Source organism: Hemibagrus wyckioides, linkage group LG07 (assembly GCF_019097595.1).
Source record: "Hemibagrus wyckioides isolate EC202008001 linkage group LG07, SWU_Hwy_1.0, whole genome shotgun sequence".
In the NCBI taxonomy this organism is placed as follows: domain Eukaryota; kingdom Metazoa; phylum Chordata; class Actinopteri; order Siluriformes; family Bagridae; genus Hemibagrus; species Hemibagrus wyckioides.
The window spans coordinates 30294901-30315334 of NC_080716.1; the positions used below are offsets into that span (position 1 = coordinate 30294901).

Below are 20434 nucleotides of genomic sequence, written 5' to 3' on the forward strand. Positions count from 1 at the left end.
TCAGACACATATACACACACACATTATTTGGTCAGACACATATACACACACGCATTATTTGGTCAGACACATATACACACACACACACATTATTTGGTCAGACACATACACACACACACACACACATTATTTGGTCAGACACATATACACACACACACACACACACATTATTTGGTCAGACACATATACACACACACACATTATTTGGTCAGACACATACACACACACACACATTATTTGGTCAGACACATATACACACACACACATTATTTGGTCAGACACATATACACACACACACATTATTTGGTCAGACACATATACACACACACGCATTATTTGGTCAGACACATATACACACACACACATTATTTGGTCAGACACATATACACACACACGCATTATTTGGTCAGACACATATACACACACACACACATTATTTGGTCAGACACATATACACACACATTATTTGGTCAGAAACATGCACACGCATTATTTGGTCACACATATACATACACATTATTTCGTCACACACATTGTTTGGTCACACATTACACAGACACACACATTTAGTCACGCTCATTACACAGAGACACACATACATTTATTAGTTGGTCTTAGTCATTTTACTTTTAGAGATTTTAATCATAAAGATTTATTCCTGTGTGTGTGTGTGTGTGTGTGTGTGTGCGCGTACTCAGAAACACACCATGTCAGTGCTGGAGGCTGTTACCTTGGTGTGTACGGTGTGTGTGGACTTGATCCAGAGTGGAGACCAGTACACCGCCCTGCTGGACTGTGCTTACACTCTCAACAGTAATTACACCTTTATTCATCTCTTTTACATTTTTATTAATCTATTACATTTTTATTCATCTCTATTACATCTTTATTCATGTCTATATGTTTATTCATCTCTATTATGTTTATTCATCTCTATTACATTTTTTATTATTAGTGTGTGTGTTGTGTAGGTGTATAGAGTTGTGTGTATTAATAGTGTGTGTGTGTGTGTGTGTTGTTATGTAGGTGTAGAGAGTTGCCTGCCCCTGTCGGAGGTGCCGCTCCAGAAGGCCATCCATTGGCTGTTTGAGTGCTGGTGGAGGCGGGGCTTACAGGGGAAGGAGGAGCTTGGCTGGACTGCCTTCGTCGCTTGTTTGGAGAACGCAGTTACACTCAAGAAAACGGTAGTGTGTGTGTGTTGATATATTATTCTATGTTCCAGCTAGCAAGTAGTTCTCTTCTTTCTATTATTCTTCCTCCTCTTCTTCTACACCCTCCCCCTGCCCCACTCACACACTCTCTCTCTCTCTCTCTCTTTCTCTCTCTCTCTCTCTCTTTCTCTTTTGCTTTCTCTCTTTTTTTCTCTCTTCCCCATTCTCTCTCTCTCTCTCTCTCTCTCTCTCTCTCTCTTTTTCTCTCTCTCTTTCTCAGTGAGTGGAGAAAATACAGTGTTTTCTTAAGTGTTTTCCCTCTCTTTAGTCAGGCATTGCTGTTAAAATAGTTCTGTGTGTGTGTAAAGTTTCTCTGCGTGTGATGCAGTGTAGTATGGCGGCTACTCCCACTCAGGGAACACCGAGCCTCTTCCTCTGTAGGTGTGTACTGGAGCCCGGTGTCACAGTGGAGGAGCTGCTGGAGGTTGTAGGAGAGCAGGTGGGGTTCGACAACATTCTGTCAGCCTCGCGCATGAATAAGGCCATTGTTACTTTCTTTAAAAGCGAATCGATCATTAATCAGTTGGCTGTGGACGGAATATGGATAAGAGGAGCTCATGTGACTGTGACCCCTCTGTCAGCCCCAGCCACCAGAATCACTGTCTCTAATGTTCCACCTTTTGTCTCTAACGACACCATCACTAAGGAATTAAAGCGTTTCGGAAAAACCGCAAGCTCCATTAAAATGATCCCGCTCAGCTGTAAAATCATGGCGCTAATACATGTCATGTCTTTTAGACGGCAGGTCTACATGTTTATAAACTCACCCGAGCACACACTAGTTATACTTCTTTGTTTCTCATGAGAATAATTCTTAAATGGAGTACGGAAAATCTCCGGTGTTTTGAATGTGGAGATTTAGGCCATAAATGCTTCTCGTGCCCGCATAAGAACGTGAATACTGACCCTCGGCCATCTGTCCATAACACTAATGTTAACACTGACCATCATACGGAGGACAAAGAAGGAGAAGGTTGTGTGCAGGTGAATGGAGCTACTGAAGACGTGAAGGGGCAGAAGGAAGTGAGTGAGAATGATGTAAGAAGTGTAAATGATGAACAGCCTGGATGTGAGAATGTGAATGTTTCTAATGAAGAGAGTGAGGCTCAGGGCAGTGCTGAGTGTGTGTGTGTGTCCACTGATACAGTACAGGTAGGAACTTCAGAAGAAGGCTTGGCTGATGATGTTTATGGGCTATCCCAGTTTACTGAGTGTAGTATGGGAGACGAGGAGCAGTGGTCAGAAGTAGCTGAAAAGGACTTCTATACTGTTGAGGAAATTAACTAATTTCAGGATAAAAGAAGGAAAGTCAGGTGATTTTTTTCCTGACCTTGATGAGTTTGTGTTTTCTGTGATGCGGGCATGAAGTGTGTGTAATTACAGAGAACTCTCACAGCAGAAACCATACAGGTTAAAGAAACTCATCATCGCAATTAGACAAGGCAAACTGCCCCACTATAAAAGGCTAACGAGAGGGAAAACACAATAAGACAGTAACAGACATATTACTTCTGACCCAGTGGAGATGTGCAGACTGACTGTGGACCCTCTACACTGCTGAGAAGGTGAATAAACAGTTAACAGATAAGTGACCTCCTACAGGGTGTCCCTGTTCTAACCTCAGAGCAGAGGGACCCTTCAGAGACGAGAGCTTACTGTTGATGAGGTGACTGCTGCTATGGTGGAACTCTCTCCACATCTAACAGGAATCTTCCTGCTGGAATCTGAAGGACCTTGTGGAATGTTCCTGGAAGTGATGGCTTTGGACAGACAGACAGACAGACAGACAGACACTTTATTCATCCCAAAGGGAAATTCAGCAGTTTCCAGCAGTATCCACAAACACAGGTAACAGATAAAATAGGAATATAACAAAAATACTAAAATACCCAAATTAGGGTACAAAAAATATATAAAATAACAAAAATATAAAATATTACCAAATAGCAGAATATAACAAAATATAGCAGAAAAATACTAAAATACCCAAATTAGGATACAAATATATATATAAAAAATTATCAAATAACAAAATATATCAAATAACAAAAAATAGATTATTACAAAATATAGCAGAATATAACAAAATATAGCAGAAAAATACTAAAGAGAGACTTGGGAATAAATATGGAGAATGAGATGAAAAACAAGATGAGTAATGTGCAAAAACAAGTGTTTAAATTTACAGACCTAGTCGATGTGCAAAAACTGTTATGTACAAAAACTGCGTGTTTATGGGTCCTGTGCAAATCTCAGTTTATTGAGAGTTCTGTATAAACCGGAGTGTATTGTGTGTAATGTGTGGTTTATTGTGCAGTCCTAGTGTCAGCACTGACTCCTCCCACCCCATGTGGAATTAAAGAGTCGCATGGCATGGGGGAGGAACAACCTCCTCAGTCTGTCAGTGGAGCAGGGCAGTGACAACAACCTGTCACTGAAGCTGCTTCTCTGTCTGGAGATGATGTTGTACAGTGAATGCAGTGGATTGTCCATGATGGACAGGAGCCTGCTCAGCGCCCTCCCCTCTGCCACTGATGTCAGGCTGTCCAGTTCTGAGCCTACAATCGAGCCCGCCTTCCTCACCAGCTTGTCCAGACATTTGTCTTCTTAAACTTTGCCAGCGTGCAGGTTTAGTTTGTTCTCAGAGAATTGTTAATAAAGAGCTGGAGACCTGACAGTGTTATGTTCCGGGTACAAAACCCTTCCAAATGCTAAGCTAAAGGATAAACTGTGTACTGAGTGATCATGAACACTGAGACCTTTAAGGAAGTTTTTTCATGATGGCTTCCTGATCCTTTGTGTTTGTCATTGGTGTCTTCACTGAATTGATACTGAATGAATTTAACCTTTCTCTCTCTCCCTTTTTCTCTCACTCACTCTCACTCCCCACCCCTCTTGCCCTCTCTCTCTCCCTCTCTCTGCCTCTTTCTTTTATCTGTCCTCCTCCTCCTGTTCTTGTTCCTCTTGTTCCTCCTTTTCTTTATTCACATGTTCAAACTGTGTGTGTGTTGTCTCCGTAGCTGAGTGAGCTGAACCGTCTCTACTCTCTGCGTGACGTGCTGCTCAGTGTAGAGTTTGACTCGGAGAGGGGTCAATACATCACCAACCCCCTGCTGCAGTGCTTCCTCAGCACCAACCACATCAAACGAGAGGAGGTGTGTGTGTGTGTGTGTGTTCAACTTATAATAACAAAATTAAACGGTTAGCCTGATTGTGGGAAATCATTTCAGTATTATAACTTTGTTTGCTGTATAAAATTGAGATTTTGTGTCTGTATGTGTGTGTTTCTCTCTGTCTCCCAGGGGAAGCGTTTTTTGGCGTTCCTCTTCAGCTGGGACGTGGGCTTCATCAAGATGATCCACGAGACCATCAAGAACCAGCTGCAGTTTCTGTCTAAGTGAGTGTGTGAGTGCTGTACACACTGATACACAGATGCAGCAGGGTCTGTGTGTAAAACGCTGTGTGTTCTGCAGAGCCGTGGCTGAAGATGTGGCTGAGATCTATTTCCGGGCATGGAAGAAGGCGAGCAGTCCGTTCCTGGAGGAAATTGAGTCGTCATGTATCCAGGACCTGATGCAGCATGCGATACTGCTGCACCGAACCTCACCTGTACACGGCAAAGTGCGCCAGGTCTGATACACACACACACACATGAAAGCACACATGCATATACAGTTGTGCTCATAAGTTTACATACCCTGGCAGAATTTATGATTTCTTGGCCATTTTTCAGAGAATATAAATGATAACACAAAAACTTTTCTTTCACTCATGGTTAGTGTTTGGCTGAAACCATTTATTATGAATCAACTTGTTTACTCTTTTTAAATCATAATGACAACAGAAACTACCCAAATGACCCTGATCAAAAGTTTACATACCTCAGTTCTTAATACTGTGTATTGCCTCCTTTAACATCAGTGACAGCTTGAAGTCTTTTGTGGTAATTGTGGATGAGGCTCTTTATCTTCTCAGATGGTAAAGCTTCCCATTTTTCTTGGCAAAAAGCCTCCAGTTCCTGTAAATTCTTGGGCTGTCTTGCATGAACTGCACGTTTGAGATCTCCCCAGAGTGGCTCAATGATATTGAGGTCAGGACACTGAGATGGCCACTCCAGAACCTTCACTTTATTCTGCTGTAGCCAATGACCGGTCGACTTGGCCTTGTGTTTTGGATCATTGTCATGTTGGAATGTCCAAGTACGTCCCATGCGCAGCTTCCGGGCTGATGAGTGCAAATTTTCCTCCAGTATTTTTTGATAACATACTGCATTCATTTTGCCATCAATTTTGACCAAATTTCCTGTGCCTTTGTAGCTCACACATCCCCAGAACATCAGCGATCCACCTCCGTGTTTCACAGTAGGAATGGTGTACCTTTCATCATAGGCCTTGTTGACTCCTCTCCAAATGTAGCGTTTATGGTTGTGGCCAAAAAGTTCAATTTTGGTCTCATCACTCCAAATGACTTTGTGCCAGAAGGTTTGAGGCTTGTCTCTGTGCTGTTTGGCGTATTGTAAGTGGGATACTTTGTGGCATTTGCATAGTAATGGCTTTCTTCTGGCAACTCGACCATGCAGCCCATCTTTCTTCTTATTGTGCATCTTGAAACAGCCACACCACATGTTTTCAGAGAGTCCTGTATTTCACCTGAAGTTATATGTGGATTTTTCTTTGCATCCCGAACAATTTTCTTGGTAGTTGTGGCTGAAATTTTAGTTGGTCTACCTGACCATTCAAAAAAACCCCTCATTTTCCACTTCTTTATTAGAGTTTGAACACTGCTGATTGGCATTCTCAATTCCTTGGATATCTTTTTATATCCCTTTCCTGTTTTATACAGTTCAACTGCCTTTTCCCGCAGATCCTTTGACAATTCTTTTGCTTTCCCCATGACTCAGAATCCAGAAACGTCAGTGCAGCACTGGATGAACAATGGTCTGTCAAGAGTCCAGAAACTCATTGACCTTTTATACACACACTAATTACAAGCAAACAGATCACAGGTGAGGATGGTTACCTTTAATAGCCATTCAAACTCGTTTGTGTCAACTTGTGTGCATGTTATCTGGCCAAAATCACCAGGGTATGTAAACTTTTGATCAGGGTTATTAGTTTCTGTTGCCATTATGATTTAAAAAGAGTAAACACAGTTGTTTTACAATAAATGGTTTCAGCCAACCACTAACCATGAGTGAAAGAAAAGTTTTTGTGTTATCATTCATATTCTCTGAAAAATACCCAAGAAATCATAAATTCTGCCAGGGTATGTAAACTGTGTGGGTGTGTATATATATACAATTTAGTATGTATATACTACACTATATTGCCAAAAGTATTCGCTCACCCATCCAAATAATCAGAATCAGGTGTTCCAATCACTTCCATGGCCACAGGTGTATAAAATCAAGCACCTAGGCATGCAGACTGTTTTTACAAACATTTGTGAAAGAATGGGTCGCTCTCAGGAGCTCAGTGAATTCCAGCGTGGAACTGTGATAGGATGCCACCTGTGCAACAAATCCAGTCGTGAAATTTTCTCATTCCTAAATATTCCACAGTCAACTGTCAGCTGTATTATAAGAACGTGGAAGTGTTTGGGAACGACAGCAACTCAGCCACGAAGTGGTAGGCCACGTAAACTGACGGAGCGGGGTCAGCGGATGCTGAGGCGCATAGTGCGAAGAGGTCGTCAACTTTCTGCAGAGTCAATCGCTACAGACCTCCAAACTTCATGCGGCCTTCAGATTAGCTCAAGAACAGTGCGCAGAGAGCTTCATGGAATGGGTTTCCATGGCCGAGCAGCTGCATCCAAGCCATACATCACCAAGTGCAATGCAAAGCGTCGGATGCAGTGGTGTAAAGCACGCCGCCACTGGACTCTAGAGCAGTGGAGACACGTTCTCTGGAGTGACGAATCGCGCTTCTCCATCTGGCAATCTGATGGACGAGTCTGGGTTTGGCGGTTGCCAGGAGAACGGTACTTGTCTGACTGCATTGTGCCAAGTGTAAAGTTTGGTGGAGGGGGGATTATGGTGTGGGGTTGTTTTTCAGGAGCTGGGCTTGGCCCCTTAGTTCCAGTGAAAGGAACTCTGAATGCTTCAGCATACCAAGACATTTTGGACAATTCCATGCTCCCAACTTTGTGGGAACAGTTTGGAGCTGGCCCCTTCCTCTTCCACCATGACTGTGCACCAGTGCACAAAGCAAGGTCCATAAAGACATGGATGACCGAGTCTGGTGTGGATGAACTTGACTGGCCTGCACAGAGTCCTGACCTCAACCCGATAGAACACCTTTGGGATGAATTAGTGCGGAGACTGAGAGCCAGGCCTTCTCGTCCAACATCAGTGTGACCTCACAAATGCGCTTCTGGAAGAATGGTCAAAAATTCCCATAAACACACTCCTAAACCTTGTGGACAGCCTTCCCAGAAGAGTTGAAGCTGTTATAGCTGCAAAGAGTGGACCGACATCATATTGAACCCTATGGATTAGGAATGGGATTTCACTTAAGTTCATATGCGAGTCAAGGCAGGTGAGCGAATACTTTTGGCAATATAGCGTATGTGTATATGTATGTATACACCAGTCAACCATAACATTATGAGCAGCGAGAGGTGAAGTGAATAAGACTGATGATCATCTCATCATGGCACCTGTTAGTGGGTGGGATATATTAGACAGCAAGTCAACATTTTGTCCTCAATGTTGATGTGTTAGAAGCAGGAAAAATGGACAAGCGTAAGGATTTGAGTGAGTTTGACCAAATTGTGATGGCTAGACCACTGGATCAGAGCATCTCCAAAACTGCAGTTCTTGTGGGGTGTTCCTGGTCTGCAGTGGTCAGTATCTATCAAAAGTGGTCCAAGGAAGAAGCAGTGGTGAACCGGCGACAGGGTCATGGATGGTCAAGGCTCACTGATGCATGTGGGGAGTGAAGGCTGGCCCGTGTGATCCGATCCAACAGACGAGCTACTGTTGCTCAACCTGCTGAAGAAGTTAATACTAGTTCTGATAGAAAGGGGTCAGAATACACAGTGCATCACAGTTTGTTGTGTATGAAGCCGCATAGCCACAGACTGGTCAGGGTGCCCATGTTGACCCCTGTGCACCACCAAAAGGTACAACAATGGACACTTGAGCATCATAATTGGACCACGGAGCAATGGAAGAAGATGGCTTGGTCTGATGAATTACGTTTTCTTTTACATCACATGGATGGCCGAGTGCGTGTGCGTCTCTAACCTGGGGAACACATGGCACCAAGATGCACTATGGGAAGAAGGCGAGCCGGCAGAGGCAGTGTCCAGCTTTGGTCAATGTTCTGCTGGGAAACCTTGGATCCTCCCATCCATGTGGATGTTACTTTGACACGTACCACCTACCTAAGCATTGTTAAAGACCAAGTATACCCTTTCATGGAAACGCTACTCCCTGATGGCTGTGGTCTCTTTCAGCAGGATAATGCACTGTGCCTCAAATGGTTCAGGAATGGTTTGATGACCACAAGAACAAGAAGTTTGAGGTGTTGATCAGGCCTCCAAATTCCACAGATCTCAATTCAATCCAGGATCTGTGGGATGTGCTGGAGGCCCCAACTTGGAGGACTTGAAGGATCTGCTGCTAATATCTTGGTGCCAGATACCACAGCACACCTTCAGGGACCTAGTGGAGTCCAGGCCTCGATGGGTCAGGGCTGTTTTGGCAGCAAAAGGAGGGGGATCAGCACAATTTTAGGCAGGTGGTCATAATGTTATGGCTGATTGGTGTATATACACACACACTTTTTAGACACTTTGTTTTGTGTGCACAGTGAATTAAAATGAAATTTATTTTATTATTATATTCTGTGCTGCAGATTCTGACGTATTTGCACAAGCAGAAGTTCAGGCAGGGAGTGGACGAGATGCTGCATCGACTCTACATGCCCATCCTGTGGAAAGCTCTGAGGGTGAAGCTCATCACATCACTGGACATCATCAATACCCCACACTGTATTGTGTCTTTAACAGACGTTTGTGTGTGTGTGTGTGTCAGGCGGTGAACGCGGAGGTGCGAGCGAACGCCACCTTGCTCTTCACCGAGGCATTCCCCATCCATGACCCCAACATGGGCAGTGAGCGAGTGGACGAGCTGGTGCAGAAACAACTGGACACACTCTTTGTGAGTCTCACTTTCCCTCTGCTCAGTGATGACATCACTTCCTGTCTCTGCCTCCCTCATTCTTATCTGCAGTCTGTCCAGCTAACTGCACATCTAGAGGCTTTTCTTCTCCTTCCTCTCTTCTGCTTCATCTCCTCCTCTTCCTGCTCTACTTTCTCTCCTTCCTTTTCTTCTTCCTTTTTCTCTTCCTTTTGTTCTTCTTCCTCTACTGCAGCCATCATCTCCTCTTCCTCCTCTATTTTCTCTTCTTCCTCTTCTTCCTTTTCTTCCTCCTCCTCTATTTGTGCTTTGTCCTTCTTTTCCTTCCCCCTTTCTATTTGTTTCTCTTCCTCTTCCTTTTGTTCTTCTTCTTCCTCTTTTCTCTTCCTCTACAGCTTCATCTCTTCCTCCTCTACTTTCTCCTCTTCCTTTTCTTCTTCGTTCTCATTTTATTTTTTTATTCCTCCTTCTTTTCTTCCCCCTCTATTGTCTTTCCTCTTTTTCCTCCTCTTCATTTTGTTCTTCTCTTCCTCAACATTCTCTTCTTCTCCTTTTTCTTTAGTTCTTCCTCCTTCTTTTCTTTTTGTTTTTCCTTCTCTTTTTCCTCCTCTTCCTTTTGTTCTTCTCCTATCTTCTCTTCCGCTACTGAATCATTGTCTCCTCTTCCTCCTCTTCTTTCTCTTCTTTCTCTTCTTTTCCCCCTCTTCTATTTGTTTTTCTCCCTTTTTTCCCTTCCTCTTCATCTTCTTCCTCCTCCATTTCTCTCTCCTTTCCTCCTCCTTCTCTCCTTTTCCTTTTTGTTTTATTTCTTCTCTTCCTCTCCTGCTCCGTCACCTACTCCTCTACTTTCTCTTCTTCCTTTTCCTCCTTCTCTATTTGTTCTTTCTCTTTCGTTTCTTTCCCCTTCTTCTTCTTCCTCCTCTCATTTTTCTTGTTCTCCTTTTTTAACCCTCTTTTTTCTTCCTCTACTGCATCATCTCCTTTTCCTCCTCTACTTTCTCTTTTTTTCTTCCTCCTCTTTTTCTTCCTCTATCTTTTGCTCTTCCTGTTCTTCCATTTCTCCCTCCATTCCTCTATCTGTTTCTCCTCCCTCTTTCCTTCTCCTTTTTGTTTTATTTCTACTCTTCCCCCTTTCTTCTTCCTCTCCTTTTTCTTTTTCTTCTCCTTTTTTTAATCCCCCTTTCTTCTCTTTCGTTACCTCTGACAGTAGAGAATGTGGTCAGAGCTGTTAATATAGAAACGTATTTAACACATTTTTATCAATCAGTGCTGGGTTTCACCTGTGTGTGTGTGTGTGTGTGTACAGGCTCTGCTGGAGGACATGAGTCCATCAGTGCGCTGTGCAGCGGTGTTAGGAGCATGTTCAGTGGTGTCTCGGTGTTGGGATCTTCTGCCCTCCTCCGTCATCACTGACCTGCTGAAGAAGCTGCTGGAGCTCGCCTCAGACAGCAGCAGCCCCGACTGTCGCTGTGCTGTCTTCATGGTCTCTCTCGCACACACACACACACACACACACACACACTACACGTGACAACACTGAAGAAATGACACTCTGCTACACTCTGCCCCCTCACCACACAGCTATTAATGTCTAAACCATTAGCAACAAAAGTGAGTACACCCCTAAGTGGAAATGTCCAAATTGGGCCCAAAGTGTCAATATTGTGTGTGGCCACCATTATTTTCCAGCACTTCCCTAACCCTCTTGGGCATGGAGTTCACCAGAGCTTCACAGGTTGCCACTGGAGTCCTCTTCCACTCCTCCATGATGACATCACAGAGCTGGTGGATGTTAGAGACCTTGCGCTCCCCCACCTTCCGTTTGACGATGCCCCACAGATGCTCAATAGGGTTTAGGTCTGGAGACATGCTTGGCCAGTCCATCACCTTTACCCTCTTTAGCAAGGCAGTGGTCATCTTGGAGGTGTGTTTGGGGTCGTTATCATGATGGAATACTGCCCCGGGGCCCAGTCTCTGAAGGGAGGGGCTCATTCTCTGCTTCAGTATGTCACAGTACATGTTGGCATTCATGGTTCCCTCAATGAACTGTAGCTCCCCAGTGCCAGCAGCACTCATGCAGGCCCAGACCATGACACTCCCACCACCATGCTTGACTGTAGGCAAGACACACTTGTCTTTGTACTCCTCACCTGGTTGCCGCCACACACGCTTGACACCATCTGAACCAAATACGTTTATCTTGGTCTCATCGGACCACAGGACATGGTTCCAGTAATCCATGTCCTTAGTCTGCTTATCTTCAGCAAACTGTATGCCGGCTTTCTTGAGCATCATCTTTAGTAGAGGCTTCCTTCTGGGATGGCAGCCATGCAGACCAATTTGATGCAGTGTGTGGCGTATGGTCTGAGCGTAAGGTCTATTTCCCAAAGACAACCTCTGGATATGACACTGAGCACGTGCACTCAACTTCTTTGGTGGACCATGGCGAGGCCTGCTCTGAGTGGAACCTGTCCTGTAAAACCGCTGTATGGTCTTGCCCACCATGCTGCAGCTCAGTTTCAGGGTCTTGGAAATCTTCTTATAGCCTAGGTCATCTTTATGTAGAGCAACAATTCTTTTTTTTCAGATCCTCAGAAAGTTCTTTGCCATGAGGTACCATGTTGAACTTCCAGTGACCAGTATGAGAGGGTGTGAGAGCAATAACACCAAATTTAACACACCTGCTCCCCATTCACACCTGAGACCTTGTAACACTAACGAGTCACATGACACTGGGGAGGGTAAATGGCTAATTGGGCCCAATTTGGACATTTCCACTTAGGGGTGTAGTCACTTTAGTTGCCAATGGTTTAGACATTAATGGCTGTGTGTTGAGTTATTTTGAGGGGACAGTAAATTTACACTGTTATACAGGCTGTACACTCACTACTTTACATTGGAGCAGTGTGTCATTTCTTCAGTGTTGTCACATGAAAAGATAAAATAAAATATTTACAAAAATGTAAGGGGTGTACTTTTGTGAGATACTGTACATATATATATATATATATATATATATATATATATATATATATATATATATTATTTTATACATCAAGTATTTTTATATGTAGTTGCATTGTATCTGTAATCGTTTTTCTAGATATTATATAGTTTTTTGTGTTTTTTAACTAATTATTTAGTATTTGTAATTCTGGGTGGATTATTTTTATTTTTTCCTTCTTTTTCTTCTTCACCTTTTTTTCTGCACTTCTTCTCCTCCCCTACTCACTCTTCTTCCTCTTCCTCCTTATCTCCTCCCCTTTTTCTCATTCTCTTCCCCCTTTTCTCCTCTCCTAGTCCTCCTTTTTTATTTAACAGTACCCTTTTTGTTTTTTTTCTTTAAGACTCTGTATAGACAGAGTAACGTAATGCACACATAGATGATGACTTACCGTGTGTGTGTGTGTGTGTGTGTGTGTGTGTGTGTGTGTGTGTGTAGTGCATGTCGATGATTCTGGACAATCGTATGAGCCACCCTCTGATGGAGAAGCTGCTCCCGGCACTGAAGCTGAGTCTCCATGACACCTCAGAGAAAGTGCGGGTGGCCTTTGTCGACCTGCTGCTCAAGATCAAAGCTGTCCGTGCTGCCAAGGTGTGTGTGTGTGTGTGTGTGTGTGTGTGTGTGAGAGAGAGAGAGAGAGAGAGAGAAACAGTAAATCTACACTATATTGCCAAAAGTTTTGGGACGTCTGCCTTTACATGCACATGAATGTAATATGGAGTTGTCCTGCCCTTTGTAGCTATAACAGCTTCAACTCTTCTGGGAAGGCTTTCCACAAGGTTTAGGAGAGTGTTTATGGGAATATTTGACCATTCCTTTAGAATAAGTGCAGGCACTGATTTTGTGATGACGAGAAGGTCTGGCTCACAGTCTCCACTCTAATTCATCCCAAAGGTGTTCTATCATGTTGAGGTCAGGCCTCTGTAATGTTCCTCTACACCAAACTCACTCATCCATGTCTTTATGGAGCTTGCTTTGTGCACTGGTGTACAGTCATGTTGGAACAGGAAGGGGTCATCCCCAAACTTTTCCCACAAAGTTGGGAGCATGAAAGTGTCCAAAATGTCTTGGTATGAAGCTGAAGCATTAAGAGTTCCTTCACTGGAATTAAGGGGCCAAGATCAACACCTGAATTTGTCCCAAAAATATAGTGTATGTAGTATGATATCTGTGTCTCTGCTCAGTTCTGGAAGGTGTGTGTGTGTGTGTGTGTCTGCTCAGTTCTGGAAGCTGTGTGTGTGTGTTCAGTTCTGGAAGGTGTGTGTGTGTGTGTGTGTCTCTGCTCAGTTCTGGAAGGTGTGTGTGTGTGTTCAGTTCTGGAAGGTGTGTGTGTGTGTGTCTCTGCTCAGTTCTGGAAGGTGTGTGTGTGTGTGTCTCTGCTCAGTTCTGGAAGGTGTGTGTGTGTGTGTGTGTCTGCTCAGTTCTGGAAGCTGTGTGTGTGTGTTCAGTTCTGGAAGGTGTGTGTGTGTGTGTCTCTGCTCAGTTCTGGAAGGTGTGTGTGTGTGTGTGTGAGAGAGAGAGAGATATCAGTGATATGTGTGTGTGTCTCTGTGGTCAGTTCTGGAAGGTGTGTGTGTGTGTGTCTGCTCAGTTCTGGAAGGTGTGTGTGTGTGTTCAGTTCTGGAAGGTGTGTGTGTGTGTGTGAGAGAGAGAGATATCAGTGATGTGTGTGTGTGTGTCTCTGTGGTGAGTTCTGGAAGGTGTGTGTGTGAGAGAGAGAGAGAGATATCAGTGATGTGTGTGTGTGTCTCTGTGGTCAGTTCTGGAAGGTGTGTTCGATGGAGCACCTGTTGGTGCGGTTGGAGCTGGACTCGGTGTGTGTGTCGAAGCGCATTGTGAACCTGCTCTTCACCTCCTTCCTCCCCCTGACTCAGCCTGAGGCTGTGTGGTGTGAGCGCTGTGTGTCCATCATCCAGATGAACCCCGGAGCCGCGCGCAAGTTCTACCGCTACGCCTACATGTACACCGCGCCCACCAACATAGGTCTGTGTGTGTGTCTGTGTCTGTGTGTATGTCTGTGTGTGGGTGTGTATGTGTGTATATCTGTGTGTGTGTGTGTGTGTGACTTCAATACTACTAAACACTAACTCCACATTATGTGGAATATAATAGATTTTTTGTCAAAGAAATACCCCTAGTCTAAAGAAATCATGGTTGTGTGTGTGTGTTTGTTTGTTTGTTTACTCAGTGTTTACTCTGTTGTTGATGCAGTGAAACTGATGCTGATGATCCGTAAGTGTTTGAACGCGTGCATTCAGAGGACGGCGGAGAACCCAGACGAGTCCGTCTGCAGCAACAAGGAGAACAACTCGGTAGTGTTTCAGTTAACACACACACACACAGACATTAGAAGCAGAAGAGTGTATGAAGCTGTGAAAGAGGTTTCCAGTGTAAACGTGTGTGTGTGTGTGAGAACAGGTGCTGGAGGACGTTTTGACGGTGAAGGACACCTCGGTCATGGCAAGTCTGCTGGAGCTGCTGGTCATCCTGTGGAAGAGCATCCAGAAATCCCTGCAGCTCAACCAGGAGGCTCTGCACTACACCACCGCCAAGTTCGCCTCCGTCCTGCCCGAGTACCTCCGCGTCTTTCAGGTCAGTCATCTTCATCTGCATCATCGTCATCATCATCAGAATTCCATTCAGGACAATATAAAACTCCTAAACAGGAAGTAGGAATGTTGATATTTCTGTAAACACTTCACACCGCTGCTTTAATGCTCATTAATGACAACACTAGGAGGATGCTAGAGGCGGAGCTTATTTCTGGGTCAGTGTTTATTTTTAAAAGTGTTTATTTAGTTCAGATTCTGTCATCTTTAATTAATTCAGTGAAGTTTCAGGCCACTAGAGGGCGCTGATCACTCACTAAGCCAATAGACAGGTTTTTTCTAACGCTACGTGTGGTTGTAGTGTACATTCATTGTGTGTGTGTGTGTGTGTGTGAGACAGGATGAGCGATCTACAGCTGCACTCATCCGCTTGGCATCTTTACTCCCCGTGTCTGCTGTTCCAGCGTTCAGGTCTGTCTGAAGTTATTCACACACACTTATACCTAACATCTTTGCTCACTGCGCTCACTGTCTTGTGTGTGTGTGTGGGACAGGAGTAAAGTATCGGCTCAGCTCAAGAGGCTGGACAGCGGCTCGCCCGTGTCGGTGTATGGTCAGCTGATTGAGTGTGTGTGTGGGTGGGGTCATCTGAGCAACGTGCTGGACCTGGCAGTGCACTGGCTCACCGAGGCCACGCCCATAAAGATGGTACACACTAAACTGACACCAAACACTCACTCACTCACTCACTCACTCACTCACTCTCTCTCTCTCTCTCTCTCTCTCTCTTTCTCCTGTTCTCTCTCTCTCTCTCTCTCTCTATCCCTCTCTCTCTCTCTCTCTCTCTATCCCCTCTCTCTCTCTCTCTCTCTCTCTCTCACACTCACTCAATCACTCATTCAATCACTCTCTCTCTCTCTCTCTCTCTCTCACTCACTCAATCACTCATTCAATCACTCTCTCTCTCTCTCTCTCTCTCTCTCTCTCCCTCCCTCTCTCTCTCTTTCTCTCTCTCTCTATCCCTCTCTCTCTCTCCCTCTCTCTCTCTTTCTCTCTCTCTCTATCCCTCTCTCTCTCTCTCTCTCTCACTCTCACACTCACTCAATCACTCTCTCTCTCTCTCCCTCTCTCTCTCTTTCTCTCTCTCTCTCTATCCCTCTCTCTCTCTCTCTCTCTCACACTCACTCAATCACTCACTCATTCAATCACTCTCTCTCTCTCTCTCTCTCTCTCTCTCTCTCTCTCTCTCTCTCTCTCTCTCTCTCTCTCTCTCACACTCACTCAATCACTCATTCAATCACTCTCTCTCTCTCTCTCTCTCTCCCTCTCTCCCTCTCTCTCTCTCTCTGTCTCTGTCTCTCTCCAGGTGGATGAGAGTATGCAGGACTCCAGGCGTGTACAGTTTGATGAGCCGGAGGTGGAGGTGAAGCCGGAGTTGGGGTTGGATTATTTGGAGTACATGCTGTTGAGGCCTCACACTCGGGACAGTGTTTTGAGTCTGAGTGTGGATCAGCTCACACCCCTCATCACAGCCCTTGCTGCCTGGAAGGTCACACACACACACACACGCACAGCTTTAACATGAGAAAATACAGCAGTAAATAATATGTCGTAATGCAAAGATCATAATGACTGAATAACGTGTGTGTGTGTGTGTGTGTGTGTATAGGAGGTGCTGTACTCCTCTCTAAGTGAGGGTGAGGTCAGTGAAGCAGTTACAGAGACAGCACTCCGAGCTTTTGGCTTACACACTCGCCTCACCGTCCATCTCCAACACAAAGTGAGTATAACACACACACACACACCTGTCTATCTGCCCAACTGTCTCTGTCTGTCTCTCAATCTCTCTGTTCATCTGTTTGTCTATTGATCCATCTGTCTGTTTGTGTATCAGACCCTCTTGTTATCTGTCTGTCTATCTGTCCATCTGTATCTCTGTTCTCTTCGTCTGTCTGTTTCTCTGTGCTTCAGTCCATCTGTCTATCAAACTCGCTGTATATTGACTGTCTGTCTGTCTGTCTGCCTGCCTGTCCATCAAAGCCATCTGTCTGATGTCTGATACAGAAGTCACAAAAGTCGCAATTTTTCCCTCACGCTTACGTTCTCTACTCATGACTTATCTGTCTGTCAATTCCCCTGACCGTCTGTCTGTCTGTCGAATCCCATGTCTGACTGTTTGTCTGTCTATCCAATCCCTATGTCTGTCTGTCTGCCCATCTGTCTATCCAATCCCTATGTCTGTCTGTTTTCCCATCTATCTGTCTGTCAAATCCCATGTCTGTCTGTCTTTCTGTCAAATCCCATGTCTGTCTGTCTGTTTGTCTGTCTGTCAAATCCCATGTCTATCTGCCCGTCTGTCAGATCTCCTGTCTGTCTGTCTGCTCATCTGTCTGTATATCTGTCTACTTAAAAAGTCACATCACTTTTATCTATTTATTTTTTCATTCATCCAACCGTATGCACCATTCTATCTGAAATATCTGATCTGACACGATCTAATCCAAGTGTAACCCGTCCTCCTCCTGTCTGTCAGCACCAGGAGGGGCGGAGCTTTCTGAACGCTCTGGAGGAGTCCATGGACTGGGTGGAGAAGAGGGTCCTCCCGTTCCTGGTTGCCCCTGGCGACAGTGTGTCTGAGCAGCAGCTGAGTCTGAGCAGGAGGATAGTGGAGGTGAGTGCGTTCTCAGTCAAGTCTCAGCTTCTTCAGCTGCTTCCTTTAAATGCTTCACATCACAGCAGACCTGATTCTGTTAGTTCCTGTCCGTGTGTGTGTGTATGTGTGTGTATGTATGTATGTGAGTGTGCGTGTGTATATGTGGTAAACGCAGCACCCACGTCCCTCTGTCTGTGTGTTAGACTGGTGGGTGGTTCGGCTGCTACAGGGTTCGCGTCATGAGGGGGAAAAAAACTCTTTCCTAAAATACCCCAGAGGAGTAGAGATGAGAGTGAGGAGCATCTTCAGCAGGATTATCTTTCAAATAACGATGTGGAACTCACACTGATTAGGTGTTTAAATGTAAACATCAACAACACACTCTGTGTTAAAACCTGTGTGATATTTAAACACAACTCAACCACGTTGTGTCATCTTGTAGTTTTTATATGAATGCAGCTCTTCACTTCTCATCTTTTCATTTCTTCATTCTTCTTCTTCTGCTTCTGCTTTACTTGTTTATTTTCTTTACATGGCTTCTTAAGCTCTTCTGCTGCTGTTACAGTGTTCCTCTCATGCTCTTCTCCTGATTCCTGCTCTGCTGCTGCTGTTAGTGTTCCTCTCGTGCTCTTCTCCTGATTCCTGCTCTGCTGCTGCTGTTAGTGTTCCTCTCGTGCTCTTCTCCTGATTCCTGCTCTTCCGCTGCTGTTACAGTGTTCCTCTCATGCTCTTCTCCTGATTCCTGCTCTTCCGCTGCTGTTACAGTGTTCCTCTCATGCTTTTCTCTTGATTCCTGTTCTTCTGCGTCTCTCCTTCTTTTCCCCTCACTTTTTTCTTCATGTGTTTCTCAAACTCTTCTTCTGCTTGTCTTTCTCATTACGTGCTTTTACAGTGTTTCTTTAATAAGTTCCTTTATTTCTCTCTCTCTCTCTTGCTCCCCCCTTTATCCTGCCCCCCCTCCTCCTCTCCCACCTCTCTCTGGGTACAGATCTGTCTGTATGTGTGTAAGGACACAGTGCAGGTTTCTTTGGGGGACAGTGATTTTAATGACCACGTGCTTCAGCTCTCCTCCTACGTCTTGTTGTCTGGTGAGTGATGACATCATCATTAAACCACATCACTTATTAAACTCTATTAAACTGTAAAACTCAGCTGTTGCCATAACCATATATCCAAATGTGTGTGTGTGTGTGTGTGTGTGTGTGTGTGTGTGTGGGTTTCAGAGAAAGGCTACATGTGTGTCCCTGTCCTGCTGTCCCTGCTGAGCGAGGTGGCTCAGGACTGCGTCTCCCATGATGCCGAGGGGCAGGAAGAGCAGCTGTCTGTCTCCCTGCGTATCATCGCAAACATTTTCCAGAAAGTTCTAGAGGTCATGGCACACCGTTTACGCAAAGACAAAGAGGAGGGTCAGGAGGTGAGTGTGGCTCTCTCTCTCTCTCTGTCTCTCTAACTCACTCTCTCTATTCTTCTCCAGAAGAGAGATTAAAACACAAGCACTGACTTTATTTCCTGTCCATGTTATTTTGCCCTGTGTGTAGCTGTGCTGCTCCTCCTTGGATGCCCTGCACAACTTCCTACTGGTGACTCAGTTGGTGTCGGAGAAGTCCGAGGTCATGACGGGGATTTTCTCATCTCTGTGCGCCGCCATTATCATCGACATCAGCAGAACTTTGCAGAAGGTGTGTGTGTGTGTGTGTGTGAGAGAGAGAGAGGGTGAAGGAGTGAGAGAGAGAGACAGAGAGACCATGAGAGTGAGAGAGAGAGCAGGTGAGAGGGGGGGCAGAGAGAGAGAGAGAGAGCGTGATTCCCTTCTGGATATGTATTTATATAAATCTATTCTTTATATTTGTGTGTGTGTTTGTGTGTGAGGAGATTGATTGATTGCTTTGCTCCTTGTTCATTAATATTAAAGTATATATTAGTGCTGATAAATAATACATATTATTAATAATAATAAAAGCAGTAGTGTATGGGGAGAGTGTGATGTCTCCTGTGTCAGTGTGTGTTACGGAGCAGTTACTGTGATGGATCTCGTCCATCTTTCCTCAGGTTTATCAGTCAAATCACTCGTCCTGATGAACGCCGTTATGACTGAATGACATGGTTCTGCCATAAAAATGAAAACCAGACGTCTTTTCCTTCTACACGTCTCTTCTTAATTTCTCTCAGATGCCTCTTTCATGTTAAATTGGACGGTTTCTCAGACACCCTGTCATTTTTGTCCAGCGCATATCAGGGAATACTGTTTCCATGAAAGGGTATACTTGGTCTGTAACCATGCTTAGGTAGGTGGTACGTGTCAAAGTAACATCCATATGGATGACAGGACCCAAGGTTTCCCAGCAGAACGTTGACCAAAGCTGGACACTGCCTCCGCCAACTCGCCTTCTTCCCATAGTGCATCTTGGTGCCATGTGTTCCCCAGGTAAGAGACGCACATGCACCCGGCCATCCACATGATGTAAAAGAAAACATGATTCATCAGACCAGGCCACCTTCTTCCATTGCTCCGTGGTCCAGTTCTGTTGCTCACGTGTCCACTGTTGGACCTTTTGGTGGTGCACAGGGGTCAACATGGGCACCCTGACCAGTCTGTGGCTATGCGACTCCATACACAACAAACTGTGATGCACTGTGTATTCTGACCCCTTTCTATCAGAACCAGCATTAACTTCTTCAGCAGTTTGAGCAACAGTAGCTCGTCTGTTGGATCGGATCACACGGGCCAGCCTTCTCTCTCCACGTGCATCAGTGAGCCTTGACCGCCCATGACCCTGTCGCCGGTTCACCACTGTTCCTTCCTTGGACCACTTTTGATAGATACTGACCACTGCAGACCAGGAACATCCCACAAGAGCTGCAGTTTTGGAGATG

General features: G+C 44.8%; 1 protein-coding gene across 1 annotated transcript in view; it reads left to right on the plus strand.

The window, feature by feature from the left end:
- ncapg2 (non-SMC condensin II complex, subunit G2) overlaps window positions 1–20434 on the plus strand; it is a 46881-nt gene that overhangs the window by 21402 nt on the left and 5045 nt on the right. Inside the window, exons 4-23 of the mRNA XM_058395990.1 lie at window positions 699–813; window positions 1027–1184; window positions 4232–4366; window positions 4514–4608; window positions 4685–4841; window positions 9071–9163; window positions 9250–9375; window positions 10661–10837; window positions 12797–12949; window positions 14119–14341; window positions 14570–14670; window positions 14777–14950; window positions 15308–15378; window positions 15462–15615; window positions 16274–16456; window positions 16577–16687; window positions 17441–17578; window positions 18549–18648; window positions 18784–18974; window positions 19099–19239. Coding sequence (XP_058251973.1) covers window positions 699–813; window positions 1027–1184; window positions 4232–4366; window positions 4514–4608; window positions 4685–4841; window positions 9071–9163; window positions 9250–9375; window positions 10661–10837; window positions 12797–12949; window positions 14119–14341; window positions 14570–14670; window positions 14777–14950; window positions 15308–15378; window positions 15462–15615; window positions 16274–16456; window positions 16577–16687; window positions 17441–17578; window positions 18549–18648; window positions 18784–18974; window positions 19099–19239 — 2796 coding nt within the window. The remainder of the gene's footprint in view (window positions 1–698; window positions 814–1026; window positions 1185–4231; window positions 4367–4513; window positions 4609–4684; window positions 4842–9070; window positions 9164–9249; window positions 9376–10660; window positions 10838–12796; window positions 12950–14118; window positions 14342–14569; window positions 14671–14776; window positions 14951–15307; window positions 15379–15461; window positions 15616–16273; window positions 16457–16576; window positions 16688–17440; window positions 17579–18548; window positions 18649–18783; window positions 18975–19098; window positions 19240–20434) is intronic.